Source organism: Carcharodon carcharias, chromosome 21 (assembly GCF_017639515.1).
Source record: "Carcharodon carcharias isolate sCarCar2 chromosome 21, sCarCar2.pri, whole genome shotgun sequence".
Classification (NCBI taxonomy): Eukaryota; Metazoa; Chordata; class Chondrichthyes; order Lamniformes; family Lamnidae; genus Carcharodon; species Carcharodon carcharias.
Genome location: NC_054487.1, coordinates 87,199,000 through 87,215,325, shown reverse-complemented (window position 1 = coordinate 87,215,325; position 16,326 = coordinate 87,199,000). Strand labels below are relative to the sequence as shown.

Genomic DNA, 16,326 nt, shown 5'->3' with positions numbered 1-16,326 from the left:
ACCAGATCAGTCATGATCCTGTGGAATGGTGGGACAGGCTTGAAGGGCCAATTGGCCAATTCCTACTAAGTCCTATCTTCCCATTATCTTTGTTACAAACTCCAGTGATTTCATGCTCTGTTTAATGCTCTGTCCAATGGTATAACTACTGTTAGGGGGCCTATAAACTACTCCCATCAGTTTTTCTGACTCTTGCTATTCCTAATTTCCATCCAAACAGATTCTGCTTTGTGATCTTCTGAGGCCAGGTCCTTTCTCACTATATCTGTATATCATCCTTTACGATCAGGGAGCACACAAGTGTCCATGACCGCCCCCGCCCGCCCCCCCCCCCCCCCCCCCCCCCCCCCCGACTCTGCAGTCACCAAGCATCGCCTGCCCTGCCATCTTCAGATTGCTTAATTATTTAAATGAATAAATTTAAAATCATGTCTCTCGTCCTGCTTGAGCTTATTTTCTTAATTCAATAAATTTACAATTATAAATATTTATTTTTAAGTAATTAAGTAGAAAATATAGGATATACTCACCAGCCAATCACCTACCTGCTGCCCTGTCATGTCACACCTTGATTTTTCTGAACATGGCTCTGACTGGCTCCTGGGGTCCCTGGGATTGTATGGTCTGCGCCTGCTCCTATTTCTTTGGTTCTTGTGATTTTCTCAAAGGCCACAAGATCCAAGTGTTGCTGTTTGGACACCCCTGGGATCGGACACAGTCAGAGACCATACGGATTCCAAAATTGAAGTCTTCTACAAATGCCATGACCTGATTTTCCCAAATACACACCTTACCTTACACACCTTGCTCTGTCGAGTACAACCAAAGCAGGTTCTTTCTCAGCCAAGGAGCATTGATGAATACTTGAGGCTGTTGCAGTAATTTCAAAGTCAAGGTTAAACAGTGTATTTTATAATTCAGCTCATGGGTCAATAAATATGGCACTAAGTCAACATTTTAATTTTTATTTGTATATGTCAAAATACAATTTTCAGAAAATAGTTGGAAGTTTTTGCAATCAGTTTCATGCAGATGCACTGTCTGCTCAATACTACCAATAAAACTGAAACAGCACACCAGCTACATCATGAAATCCAATATAAAGAATAAATAAGCTAAATATAAAACACTAAAATATTAGAAACATCTACGGTAACTTTGCACATGCACTCAACACATTCCACAATCTGCTAGCCAGTCAGTCAGTCACACACTCAGAGCACTGTGGTGAACCAGCATTCAAACCCTCTGTCGTCACTATTTCTGCTCATGTCAAGCCACAGTAAGATGTCACACACCACTGGTAATTACAATCCAACAATCACTTAGTCCAAATACCATTTGAATGTGAAAATCTAGTTTTCTTGGTACCTTTATAAAATCAATCTCCTGAGATTGGTAGTAAGAGTATGAATCCACACCTGCATAAAACCAATTAACAGAAAATGTCACGCCCCAGAGACAAGAGGCATTATGCCCCAATTACTAGAAGACTACGATAAGCGATGTAACACAAGAACCGTATTTTTATATGACGGGGTATAAATTCACATTTAATACAATATATTTAAGGATAATACAACAGCTACTGCAAGCTTAACAATGTACAATGACTCAGTATGTTTGAACTCTTCAGTGGTTTTATTTGACATATAATATGTGCCGTATGAAGTTGTATTGACGTTTAAATATATATTCAAAATAACCTGGGGTGATGCACAATATTGGTCTAATGGTAAGAGTGTTCACTGAATTTTTTTTTGTAAAAGGCCAAAATATAGGAAGTGCATTTAGATTTCTGGGCTCCAACATGATGATGCTTTTCCAAATTTCAGCGACTCTTCCCATCAGCCCCAAAACAATGGATACAAAACTAAAATAGTTATGTGAAGGCCATTAAGTTAGATTTCCAAAACAAATTTCCATTTCAGTGATATTACTCTGGCAGGAACTTAAATGGCCCGAATGTGACTCACAGAATGTAAAACACAGTAAGAAACCTCTCATTAATCTTTGATGCACATTTTTACATGTGAATATTGGAATCCCAATTCAAAAGTACCGCTTACCATTCAAGACACCATGCTTTTCCAAAAACTCATTTCATGTCTATATGCACCTTTTAAACCATAAAACCTCATCATTAAAAAGCCACATCTTTGAACAATCTGTTTTGTGTAACCATTACGCCTACACGGTGCATTGAAACTTAAAACAGTATGTGTGTATGTGTGTGTGTGTGTATATATATATATTATATAATATAAATATAAAATATACATACACAGTACCTGCTAAAATGAAAGTGCAGGTTACAGATTCCATAAGAACTTATGCTACAGACTTAAAAAACTGTGACAGATGTCAGTCAAGAAAACATTTTGTAAAATAAATCTACTTCAACTGATTTGTTATAAAGCATCTTATAAAGAAATGCATATTGCACAAACAGTGAAAGCTAACGTTTCACCAACTGTATTGATCAACATGGAGGGACAAATCACGATTTGCAGTTACCTCCACTTTCGGGCTTAGACGCATCATTTCCAAAATGGGATAGTTTTGTGAATACTTGTCCCAACTTGAACTGGCACATGGGTGGTTAAGCACATATTAAACACTTTTAAGCACGTGAAAAAGGAACACAATTCTGTGGCACAGTAAAATTTAGTTGTATTCTTAACTGTCTTTGTTGACAATGAAAGCAGTTTGTTGACGCAAGAGTTTTATGTACAAGTAGTAAGGCTTATTGGTTTAATATAGAGGCGCTTCTGCCCTTAAACACTTTCCTCATATTACTGTAAACAAGATTTTCAGTCATTCCACTTCTTCAGCAGTTTTAGCATCTGTTAAATGGCTATATATATTATATATATAATATATATATCCATATATAAAGACATTAAACAGGTTCATAAAAGATGATTCTCTTCAAGGTGGGAGCCTGGTCAGTCACTTCCATCTCTTTTTGATCACTTTGCTGAATGAGTGTGATGTAGCTCAGAGTTAATCAGTTTTCATGCAATGGCATCAACAGCAGTCCGAATCCTGTTTACTTGGAAAGTTTGCTGATGACTCTGATCAAAGCCCCATTTTCATCTTTCAGTCTCTGGTTGTCTGCTTTCAAGTCTGGTAGCATCTGCAGTGAAAACAAAGTACATGCTAAGCCACTTAATATAACCTTCAGCCTGCACACAACATTGAAAACAAAGATTATAAACAAAGCTGTACAAAACAGAACATGAACTGTGGGAACATGTACAAATTTTGAGAGTGGAGCATTACAATTTCATATCTGTGCTCACGAAGGTTACTTCAGCCTTGGAGTTTTCAGTCTTTTGTTATTTCTTGAAGTCATCTTCAAGCATTTCAAATACACACACAGTATATTCAAACTACCAGGTGAGTGAGAAATAAAACTGAGGCCCTTTCTGCTCTTTCAGATGGATGTAAAAAATCCTCTGGGGCTATTTGAATGGGCAGGAGAGTTCTCCCCCACATCCCGCCCAATATTCATTTTTAAACAACAGCACAAACAAGAGAATCTGGTCATCACATTGCAGTTTGTGGGAGCTTGCTCTGCATAAATTGGCTGCAGCACTTCCTACATTACTTCAAAAGTAACTCACTGGCTGTCAAGTTCTTTAGGATGTTTTGAGCTCGTGAAATGTCTCATATAAATGCAGGTTCTTTATTTTCCTTTTTAGCGCCTCAAAGTGAAATTTCACCTAGTGGGAACTAGTTAGTTTTCAAATGCAATGGCACAGTGGCAATTTTCTTCAACTGTCAGTGGGTTGCAGCCAATTTTAAGTATGCTAATTTTGTAACATATATCCAATGATGAGATGAACATCTACTCCACCAACAGTCATAACCCTGATTAGAGATTCTTCTGGGATTGGCAGCATCAGCTTTCACCTACACTTTTCAAATATGGTAATAGAATAGAGCTGGCCTTCATGATTGTTCTGAAAAGTGGAAATCATGCTTAAGAACTGACTCATTAAGTGAAAAATAAAGGACCCCGGTTTAATACAATAATGTATGCTGTTTAAACCAGTTTTAAACTTTTAGTGCTGTACCCAAAACAGAACAGGAAACATCAGCTTTTTCTGATCTCTGTCTCCATTTCTGGTGATAGATTGTCTACCAATATTTATTACAAACCCACCGACTCCAACAGCTATCTCAACTACAGCTCCTCATACTCTGCTTCCTGTAAGGACTTCATTCCATTCTCCCAGCTCCTTCGCCTCCATTGCATCTGTTCCGATGATGCCATCTTCCAAAACAGCGCTTCTAACATGTCTTCCTTCTTTCTTAACCGAGGTTTCCCTCCACTGTGGTTGACAGGGCTTTCCAACCATGTCTGACCCATCTCCTGCACCTCTGTCCTCACCCCTTCCCCACCCTCCCTCATCCCTCCCAGAACTATGATAGGATCCCCCTTGTCCTCACTTTTCGCCTCACCAGCCTCCGCATTCAAAGAATCATCCTGTGTCATTTCCACCAACTCCAGCATGATGCTACCACCAAACACATCTTCCCCTCACCATCCCCATCAGCGTTCCATAGGGAACGTTCCCTCTGTGACACCCTGGTCCATTCCTCCATCACCCCCAACTCCTCATCCCCTTCCCATGCAATTGCAGAAGGTGCAACACCTGCCTCTTTACCTCCTCAACATCCAAGGGCCCAAACACTCCTTTCAGGTGAAGCAGCGCTTCACTTGCTCATCCTTCAATTTGATCTACTGTATTCGCTGCTCTCAATGTGGTCTCCTCCATAATGGGGAGACTAAATGCAGACCGATTAGGCACTTTACAACCTTCCAGACTTAATATTGAGTTCAACAACTTCAGACCATGAACTCTCTCCTCCTTCTTGGGCCTTTTTTTTCCCAAACCAATTCATTGATGATTTTAATTTTACTAATTTTTTTAAATCCTTTTTCCCCAAACCGTGCCCCCTCCCCCCCAGGGGGCCATCTGTCACTTGTTTTTATGTTGTGCTTTCACAGAGCTGACCTTTGTTCTGCTATGAACACATTCTGCTTTATCAGCTTTTTGCCACTGTCAGCCCCTTCTTTACTCTTTACCACTACCACTAACACTCCCTTTGTCTTGCACCCATGGCATCTTTGTTAATTCCTCCTTAGCTGTTACCTATCCCTAACCTTCCATCCTGCTCCACCCTCTTAAACAGTATAAAATCCATCATATTTCTATTTCTTTCGCTCTGAAGTCATGTGGACTCAAAATGTTAACTCAGTTTCTCTCTCCACAGATGCTGGCTGGCAGGCCTGCGGAGTTTTTCCAGCATTTTGTTTTTATATCAACTTTTTCCACGTACCCAATCTCAAAGGTGATCACCCAACTGCATCATCCTAAACTAGGCTACAGCTAGCAATTGATTTATTTAGGTTGTAGCTGGATTGTGTTTACATCATTGTATGAGTTCCCTTTCTACTGTACAGACAGCTGGGTAAATCAGCAAGTTTTTATTGTCAAGTAAATTGCTAAGTTCTTGTATTTAACTTGACAGTAACTTAACATTATCGACTTTAAAATCGCAGCATTTACTGCAAGCTACGCAGTTTTTAAAAGAAGTTTAGGGGATAGGGCAGGCAAATGGAATTAGCATGAGTGCCTGTGAGGAGGAGAAAAACCAGTGGTTGACTGTCACAGCCTATTATGTTTAACTGCATGTAAAAGTACTAATTTCAAAAACTGCTTCTCCCTTGCATAATTCACATCGCAATAAGATGGAGTTAATTGTCACACATCTCCATCCTACAAACATACTAACGTTCATTCCATTTATGAATGTACATAATTTGAGCAATTTTCCCTCTACCACTCCACAATAGTGTTCCTCACTGCAAATCAGTGCTCCCTAATTATTCCTAAAAATACAAACTTATCAGGATTTGATATTGACCATGCAAAGCTGTATTTACACAAATGTAACAGTCTTACATCAGACATTAAATCGTGTCAACTTGCAGCCATGAACTGATCCAACTCCAGAGCATCCTGGTTATAAACAGCACCTAGATATTGCTCCTACAGCTTTTCCTGCAATTAATGCTTTAACTATGAAATGGCCCATCGTACCTTGGGCTTTTCTTGATGACAGCCATGCTAACCTCAGCAATCTTGTCTAGTCAGAAGACTTTGGGTTCAAGTCCCTCTCTGGAGAGTTGAGCCCATTACCAAAGCTGATACTTCAGTGCAGGGAGCACTGCAATGTAAAATGTACCATCTTTCAGCTGAGATGTAAAGTGAGGCACAGTGTTCTCTCTCAAGTGAAAGATCTCATGAAACTATTCTGATGATGAACTTGGAATTACATACGAACATAAATTAGGAGTAGGCCCGTCAGCCCCTCGGGCCTGCTCCATCATTCAATAAGATCATGGCTGATCTGAATGTAACCTCAACCCCACATTCCTGCCTACCCCCGATAATCTTTCACCCCTTGTTAATCAGGAATCTATCTAGCTCTGCCTTAAAAATATTCAAAGGTTCTGCTTCCACCACCTTTTGGAGCAAGACAGTCCCAAAAACACTCAACCCTCAAAGAAAATTTCTTATCCGTCTTAAGTGAGCAACCACTTATGTTTAAACAGTGACTCCTAGTTCTATGTTCTCCCACAAGATGAAACATTCTCTCCATATCCATCTTGTCAAGACCCCTCAGGATCTTAAAGCTTTCAATTATGTCACCTTTTACTCTTCTAAATTCCAGTGGATACAAGCCTAACCTGTCCAACTTTCTTTCATAACATAACCTGCCCATTCCTGGTATTAGTCTAGTAACTATCTCTGAACTGCTTATAACACATTTACATCTTTCCTTAAATAAGGTGACCAGTGCTGCACACAGTACTCCAAATATGATCGCACCAGAGCCCTGTACAAATGAAACATAACCTCCCTACTCTTGTATTCAATTCCCCTCACAATAAATGATAACATTCAATTATTAGCTTTCCTAATTACTTGCATACCAACCTTTTGTGATTCATGCACTAGGACACCCAGATCACTCTGAATCTGAGCTCTGCAATCTCTCCACCATTTAGATAATAAGATTCATTTTTATTCTTCCTGCCAAAATGAACAATTTCACATTTGCCAGATCTTTGCCCACTCACTTAACCTACGTCACTTTGTAGCCTCCTTACATCCTCTTCACAATTTACTTTCCTACCTATCTTTGTCTCATCAGCAAATTTAGCAACCATTCTTTTGGTCCCTTCATCAAAGTCATTTATATAAATTTTAAGAAGTTGAGGCCCCAACACTGATTCCTGTGACACACTACTCATCACATCCTGCCAACCAGAAGGCCCATTTAGGCCTACTCTCTGTGTCCTGATATCCAGCCAATCTTCTATCCATGATAATATGTTACCCCTTAACCCATAAGCTTTTATTTTCTGCAATAACCTTTGATGTGGCACCTTACCAAATGCCTTCTGGAAATCTAAGTACAGTACACCCACTGGTTCCCCTTTATCCACAGCATGTGACTCCTTCAAAGAACTCCAATAAATTGGTTAAACATGATTTCCCTTTTACAAAACCATGTTGGCTCTGTCTGATTGCCTTGAATTTTTCTAAGTGCCTTGCTATAACATCTTTAATAACAGCTTCTGACATTTTCCCTATGAAACATGTTAAGCTAACCAGCCTATAGTTTCCTGCTTTGTCTCCCTCCCTTTTTGAATAAAGGAATTATATTTGCTATTTTCCAAACTAATGGAATCTTCCCCAAATCTAAGGAATTTTGGAAAATTAAATCCAGTACATTTACTATCTCATTAGCCCCTTCTTTCAAGACCTATGGGTTAAGTCCATCCAGACCTGGGGATTCGTCAGCCCGCAGCTCCAAACAATTCAAGGTCTCCTGCGCAATATTTACCCCTCAACCAATGTCACTAAAAAGAAAATATTGTATGTTTGGAGGTCTTACTTGTGTGTGCAATCTGGCTGTTATGCTCCCAACATTGCAACAGTAACTACATTTCAGAAACACTTCAGCGGCTGAGCGCTTTGGGACATCCCGACGTCACCAAAGGTGCTTTATGAATGGAAATTTTTCCTCACCTGCACCTCTTCTTTCAAGTGCTGCAAGAGATTTCTCTTGGCTTGAAGCCATTTTATCTCAAGCCTCAGAGAGCCCCGTCGAACTGGAATTGCACTGGAGCGACAAGCTTTGACAGAATCTTAACACTTTTGTGTTAACCACAAAGAAACACAAGTGAAAGGATGTCAAATGGCAATTTAGTTCTAGTGCGCAGCCCAATTCCCAGTGGAGTTAAAAGCATGCAATTTGTATTGGCAATGTTTAACCAACCACTAGTCAATGCAAATTAAGTTCTTGGTGAGCTTGTAGGCTATGCTTAACCACACATCAAACTCAAATAGTGTAGCTCTTGAGAGAGTACTCAAAGGAACTCGGGGAGATGGGGGAAGCCACATTAGCAGCAGCACAAATATATAAAAGTCACACAGAATTGCCCAACTCTCAAAAGCAGCAAAACATTTGCATTCCACAAATTTAGATGAAGCACTGCAGCAAACAGAAGCAGTCCTCACTCAAAAAGATTGCAAAAAAGTGGGACTAGAAAGTTAACTGAAGTTTAGCACCTGCCTGGCTGTGAAGGGAAGTAATGAAGAAAAGGGAAGGAGCTACGAGTCCACAGCCTGGAGCTGCCTACGGGACTCAGAAAGCTTGGTAACCACTCTGGTCAGAGCCCTATTCTCAGCCAGCAGCCGCTCATTTAACTGCCTCAGAGTCTGAAACTCTTTTACTTGATGCAGGTTCTGCAGGGGATCAAAACACAAGGAGAAGAAACAGAATTGGAAAGCAGAATGATAGCAGGCATAAGGAAAGAAAAAAAGTTAATAAAATGAAAAACAGTGCCCAATTTTCCACTTGGCACAAGGACACAGACCTTGGGGGTGTTTCCCTCACAAGGAGTTCAGCAGCATGATGGTAAGGCAACTCAAATTTGAACAATTTGTATCACATTTTCAAACAGTCACTCAATACCAATTTTATGATCACAAATTACATCATACAGCACAAGGTCTCCATGCAATTCTGACTTGGAACTAACTTTCAGCTTACTCAATGGATCAGAGTTTATGATTTCTTTAATGTCACATGACACTGTCACCTGCTTGCCAAGACAAATTAATGTGCATGCATACACACTACTAATTTTTTTTTAGGAAATAATTGAGAAGGCATCAAACTATACAAGAAGGGCCTTCTGTCAGCAGTTGGCAGGGGGAGAATACAAGATAAGAGATTATAAGCCAGAAAGAGGTTACAGCCACCATATATAAAAATACACAGTAGCTTCACACTGCCATACAGGACTGAATTCAATCCTTTAGTCTCGACTTTAAAATTCTCCTCCTTGTCTCCAAATCCGTCCATGGACTCACCCTTCCCTATCTCTGTAATCCCCTTTGGTCCTACAACACTCAGATGTCTGGGTTCCTCCAAATCTGGCCTTGAAAGCATTTCCAAATTCTTTCATTCCACCATTGGCAGCTATGCCTTAAGCTGCTTAGACCCTGAACTATGGAATTCTCACCCAAAATCTCTTTGCCACCCTACCCCTCTCTCCCTTCTATATGCTCCTTAAAACCTACCTCTGACCAAGCTTTTGGTCATGTGTATGAATATGCCTTTGTGGTTCGGTGTTGAATTTTGTCTGATAATGCTCCAGTGAAGCATCTGGGAAATTGTGCTACGCTGAAAGTTCCATTAATGCAAGCACAGATACCATGGTATCTAGAAAGGAGTTACATCGCAGCCCCATGAGACAAAACATAATGTTTCTGCATATCCCAACACTTGTATCCGTGGCATTTTAAGTCAGGCAATGAAGGCAGACAAAGGTAGACGCGCAGATTAAGACCACTGCTGTTCAACAAAAACAGGCAAATGCAGAGGTCAGAATTTCACTGATCATTCTGGCTGTTTATGACCATAGGGAGCCAGACTACCAGGAAACACAACTTATGATCCTAAGATGATCCAATGCATTTATGGGCCATCTGTTAACACCTGATAGCTGTTGACCATCTCCTTATGCCATGCTTCCTTGTGCTTAGGATGCTTGATCAGGAATTGCAGAATGTTAACTCAAAAGATGAAAAAACAAAAAATATATGTCCAAATTAGGATCGTGTGCAGCTTCAGGAGGAACAAATCATATTCCAGACTTGAGTGTTCATAGATAGAGGAGAAGTTTTGTGGGGTCAGGAGGTAATCCACACATTCAAGTACTCAGCCTTTGCCTTGTTCATGTGGTCATAATATTGATATGGTTGGTTCAGTTAAGATCTACGCAATGGTGCTCACAACCTGCTGTTGATGTAAAAACCAGAGACTATTTGAAGCTCCAGAAATGCTTGACACACACTGAACCACTGGTTAGCTGATATTAAGATGACTGAAATGCATGCAACAGAGTAAAAATGTAATCCAAATACTCTTGTGGCTAGTTTCTTGGATTCCATAACCATGTCATCTCTATAGCTGAAATGTCAGATAAAACTGAAGAACTCAAGTGACGAAATCCTGAAGCAAGTTCCTCCACCTGGATAGAGCAACTGAAATTCTTCATGTAACATTGATAAATGTGAAGAATTACTGACAATACAGCAATGATTAAAAGGCTGCCTTTAGAAAATTCCACAGCTGGGAACATTCAAACATGTTGCAACTGGATAATGGTGTCAAGCTTCTTGTGTGTTGCTGGAGCTGCGCTCATCGAGGCAAGTGGGGAGCGTTTCATCACACTAACTTGAGCCTTGTAGATTATGGGCAGGCTTTGGGGAGTCAGGAGGTGGGTTATTCACCACAGGGTTCCTAGCCTCTGACCTGCTCTTGTAGCCACAGTATTTATATGGCTAGTCCAGTTCAGTTTCTGGTCAATGGTAACCCCCTCCCAGGATGCTGATACTGAGGGATTCAGCAATGGTAATGTCATTGAATGTCAAGGGGCGATGGTTACATTCTCTCTTGTTGGAGATGGCATTGCCTGGCACTTCTGTGGTGCAAATGCTACTTGCCACTTGCCAGTCCAAGCCCAGATGTTGTCCAGGTCTAACTGTATTTGGACATGGACTGCTTCAGTATCTGAGAAGTCGCGAATGGTGCTGAACATCGTGCAATCATCGGTGAACATCCCCACTTCTGACTTACGATGGAGGGAAAGTCATTGATAAAGCAGCTGAAGATAGTTGTGCCTAGGACACGGCCCTGAGGAACCCCTGCAGTGATATCCTGGAACTGAGATGACTGACCAACAACCACAATCATTTTCCTTTGTGCTGGGTATGACTCCACCAGCGGATTCCCATTGACAACAGTTTTGCTCGGGCTCCTTGAGGCCACACTCGGTCAAATGCAGGCTTGATGTCAAGGGAAGTTACTCTCGCCTCATCTCTGGAGGTCAGCTCTCTTAACTATGTTTGAACCAAGGCCGTGATGAGGTCAGAAGCCGAGTGGTCCTGGCGAAACCCAAACTGGGCGTCAGTGAGCAGGTTATTGTTAAGCAAGTACCACTTGATAACACTGTTGATGAAGCCAAGAATCTCATTTTTTAGGCCTCTGTATCAAAGACCATCCATCATCTGCAAAACCAAACCCTTGTCTTTTCTCCAGCTTGATGAAGCTAGAACCTCATACCGGTGATAAAGTGAAAATTACTTCTCATTACTAAGGTGCGCATGAATCACCCAATATAGGATGGTAATTCTGCAACAAAGGAGATGTTGAAAAAACATCAAGGTTTTGCAGGACAAAAATAAAAATACCTGGAAAAACTCAGCAGGTCTGGCAGCATCTGCGGGGAGTTACACAGTTAACGTTTCGAGTCCATATGACTCATCAACAGAACTAAGTAAAATAGAAAAGAGGTGAAATATAAGCTGACTTAAGGTGGGGGGGAGGGTAGAGCTGGATAGAGGGCCTGCGATAGGTGGAGATAACCAAAAGATGTCATAAACGAAAGGACAAAGAGATGTTGAAGGTGGTGATATTATCTAAGGAATGTGCTAATTAAGGGTTGAAAGCTGGACAAGCAAGGTACAGATAGCTCTAGTGGAGGTGGGGTGAGGTGAAGGAATCGAAATAGGCTAAAAGGTAGAGATAAAACAATGGATGGAAATACATTTTAAAATAATGGATATAGGTGGGAAAAGAAAAATCTATATAAATTATTGGGAGAAAAAAAAGGGGGGGGGGATCGGAAAGGGGGTGGGGATGGAGGAGGGAGTTCATGATCTAAAATTGTTGAACTCAATATTCAGTCCAGAAGGCTGTAAAGTGCCTAGTCAGAAGATGAGATGCTGTTCCTCCAGCTTGCGTTGAGCTTCACTGCAACAATGCAGCAGGCCAAGGACGGACATATGGGCATGAGAGCAGGGTGGAGTGTTGAAATGGCAAGCGACAGGGAGGTCTGGGTCATGCTTGCGGACAGACCAAAGATGTTCTGGCAAAGCGGTCACCCAGTCTGCATTTGGTCTCTCCTATGTAGAGGAAACCACATTGGGAGCAGCGAATGCAGTAGACTAAATTGAGGGAAGTGCAAGTGAAATGCTGCTTCACTTGAAAGGAGTGTTTGGGCCCTTGGACAGTGAGGAGAGGGGAAGTAAAGGGGCAGGTGCTGCACCTTCTGCGGTTGCATGGGAAGGTGCCGTGGGAGGGAGTTGAGGTGTAGGGGGTGATGGAGGAGTGGGCCAGGGTGCCCAGAGGGAATGATCCCTGTGGAATGCCGCCGGGAGGGTGAAGGAAAGATGTTTGGTGGTGGCATCATGCTGGAGTTGGCGGAAATGGGGGAGGATGATCCTTTGAATGCAGAGGCTGGTGGCGTGATAAGCGAGGACAAGGGGGACCCTATCATGTTTCTGGGAGAGAGAGGAAGGTGTGAGGGCGGATGCGCGGGAGATGGGCCGGACACAGTTGAGGGCCCTGTCAACCACCATGGGTGGAAAACCTCGGTTAAGGAAGAAGGAAGACATGTCAGAGGAACTGTTTTTGAAAGTGGCATCATCAGAACAGATGCGACGGAGGTGAATGAACTGAGAGAATGGGATGGAGTCCTTACAGGAAGCGGGGTGTGAGAAGCTGTAGTCAAGGTAGCTGTGGGAGTCGGTAGGCTTGTAATGGATATTGGTGGACAGTCTATCACCAGAAATTGAGACAGAGAGGTCAAAGAAGGGAAGGGAAGTGTCAGAGATGGACCATGTGAAAATGATGGAGGGGTGGAAATTGGAAGCAAAATTAATAAATTTTTCCAGGTCCAGACGAGAGCATGAAGCAGCACCGAGACAATTATCAATGTACCGGAGAAAGAGTTATGGGAGGGGGCCAGAGTAGGAATGGAACAAGGAATGTTCTACATACTCCATAAAGAGACAGGCATAGCTGGGGCCCATGTGGGTACCCACAGCCACACCTTTTATTTAGAGGAAGTGAGAGGAGTTTAAGGAGAAATTGTTCAGTGAGAGAAGTTCAGCCAGACAGAGGAGAGTAGTGGTGGATGGGGATTGTTTGGGCCTCTGTTCGAGGAAGAAGTTAAGGGCCCTCAGACCATCCCAATGGGGGATGGAGGTGTAGAGGGATTGGACATCCATGGTGAAGAGGAGGCAGTTGGGGCCAGGGAACTGGAAATTGTTGATATGATGTAGGGTGTCAGAGGAATCACGGATGTAGGTGGGAAGAGACTGGACAAGGGGAGATAGAATGGAGTCAAGTTAGCAAGAAATGAGTTCTGTGGGGCAGGAACATGCTGACACGATCGGTCTGCCGGGACAGTCCTGTTTGTGGATTTTGGGTAGGAGGTAGAAGCGGGCCGTCCGAGGTTGGGAGACTATCAGGTTGGAAGCTGTGGAAGGAAGATCTCCAGAGGAGATGAGGTCAGTAACAGTCCTGGAAACAATGGCTTGATGTTCAGCGGTGGGGGCCATGGTCCAGGGAGAGGTAGGAGGAAGTGTCTGCAAGTCGATGGTCAGCCTCTGCGAGGTAGAGGTCAGTGCGCTAGACAACAACAGCACCACCCTTGTCAGCAGGTTTGATGACAATGTCAGGGTTGGGCCTGAGAGAACGGAGTGCAGCAAGTTCAGAGAGAACCAGGTTAGAGTGGGTGAGAGGAGCAGAGAAATTGAGATGACTGTCACGCCGGCAGTTCCATAACCAGAACCCAGCTTATATTTCACCTCTTTCGTATTTTTACTTAGTTCTGTTGAAGAGTCATACGGACTCAAAACGTTAACTGTGTTCCTCTCCGCAGATGCTGCCAGACCTGCTGAGTTTTTCCAGGTATTTTTGTTTTTGTTTTGGATTTCCAGCATCCGCAGTTTTTTGCTTTTATCTTAAGGTTTTGCAGGACGTTGAGGGATAATAAAATATAATCCAAACCGATATCTTAGCATGAAGAAAAATATCTTAACCCGGCTCCTGTCTTGGTCAAGGCTGACGTTTCAAATCAAACAGATCATGACAGCCCACAAACATTGCACAGTCAACGCAATAGGGTTGAGTTCCTCTGTGCACCATGTGTTACAAAATAATAAACCCTCCCTTATATACTGATTTACTGTCTTGGATAACAGCAGAGGCTCTCCTCCAATTTAACCATTAGAAAATAAATTTAACTGAACCACACAAATCTGTTCGTTTGATTGCATGGAAACAATTGTGCCAGCTATCTAACAGAACCAAGGGGAAAACCAGGGCCTTCAGGTTTTGTCAAATGCAACATGATACAGCCTCTTTATATATCACGCACATCAAAAGAAAACCTTGTTGCAGATGGCTGCCAGTTCCAAGACCAAATCATGCAGTTGTCATTTTCTTTTTGAAAAAAGTCATTGCGGAATTCCAATAGCCGTATTACATTATGGTAAACAGTACAAAGCTCGTTTAAAAACAATTTTACTCTGCCATCACTATCACTTTGGTCAGCAGTCATTTAAACATTTTCATATTATACATCAAGTTTCCATTAAAGCAATACAAAAACCAATCTCAAATAAAGAACATTAATTGGATGAACAATAATTCACCTTAAGCTCCTCTTCCATTTCTGCGATCTTCCTCTCCAAAGCTCTTCTTTCCTGTTAAACAATGGCAAATTGTCACACCACTTGCATTGAAAAGGAAAATCAAGGCTTAGATAAATCACTTCTTGTTCTGTGTCTTCACTCTCAGTTTTAATAAAATAATTCTCCCCCTCCCCCAGCCTCACCTTTTTAAAACAACCAATTTTCCACTTCAATGAAAGTTTGCATACTATTCTGATGACAGTGATGGAAAGATATCTTGTGTGTTCTGAATCTGCTGAACCAATTACACCTTGTGTCATGGCTTTTAACCAACCTGAGTGCTAATCTGGAGCTGTCCAACCCTGGAAGGACAAGCTTTCAACCCGGTACATTGCACTGGAGAATACATACAGTCAGCCACAAGTGAGTATATGATATTTGAGGAACAGAACTTCAATAACCTGCAGTGCTTATAGTTTAAATTATGACTAAAATAGGTCAGCTTCTATTGTACATGAAGAAATGCATTCTGTAACAGTGGCACATTATATATCATCTTTTTTCAGACATTACTTTCAACAGTTGCTACTGCAGTTTTATTAAGAGTTGCAATGTTGACACAATTACCATAACAATATAATTCAATGCAAGATCCATTTCTGAATTTACCCTTCAAGCAACAATAAATCACAACTAAAATACGTTTTAAATATGTTCAGTGTTTGAGAAAACATCTATTTTCCAAATAGACTATAAATCCAGGAAGGCACATCTGGACATTAAAATGTCATTTAAACCAATACAATAATCCTCCAAGCTGATGAAAGTATCATGATCACTGAACTTATTCAAAACTTTCATTACCAGTACTATTCTGGATTGCACTGTAAATTGAAGCTTACCCTTTTCTCCATCTCTAGCAGTGACCGATCAGCTATCCTTTCTTGCCTCTGAAATACAATGTTAGGTCGTGTGTATTTAACATAATTTCCCTCATTCATATCAGGTTACACTCAGCATTCCAGAGATTAAGTGCTGGTATTCAATGTCATTTTTAAGTCACAATTATCATCAACATTTTAAGACTACTGATGTCAGTTGCAATTTCCCTTTCCAACAGTGCTTCAAGAAAATCATTTTACATTACCCCTTCCCAAACAGATCAAAACACCTTAGTTGTTCTTGAAGCACAATATGGAGATTCGAAATTGAAACCAATAGACTCTATTTCACTAAATTACAGGAA

At 41.4% G+C, this 16,326-nt stretch overlaps 1 protein-coding gene across 9 annotated transcripts in view; it reads right to left on the bottom strand.

The window, feature by feature from the left end:
- Positions 1-951: 951 nt before the first annotated feature.
- ppp1r12a (protein phosphatase 1, regulatory subunit 12A) overlaps positions 952-16,326 on the bottom strand; it is a 190,804-nt gene continuing 175,429 nt past the window's right edge. For 7 of the 9 annotated variants that reach the window (XM_041215819.1, XM_041215820.1, XM_041215822.1 and 4 more), the window contains 4 exons: positions 15,983-16,030; positions 15,102-15,152; positions 8,662-8,834; positions 952-3,139 (listed from right to left, as the gene is read on the bottom strand). In XM_041215819.1, the coding sequence (XP_041071753.1) occupies positions 8,700-8,834; positions 15,102-15,152; positions 15,983-16,030 (234 nt within the window). In that variant the 3' untranslated portion in view covers positions 952-3,139; positions 8,662-8,699. The remainder of the gene's footprint in view (positions 3,140-8,661; positions 8,835-15,101; positions 15,153-15,982; positions 16,031-16,326) is intronic. The other 2 variants (XM_041215821.1, XM_041215827.1) reach the window with 1 other exon arrangement.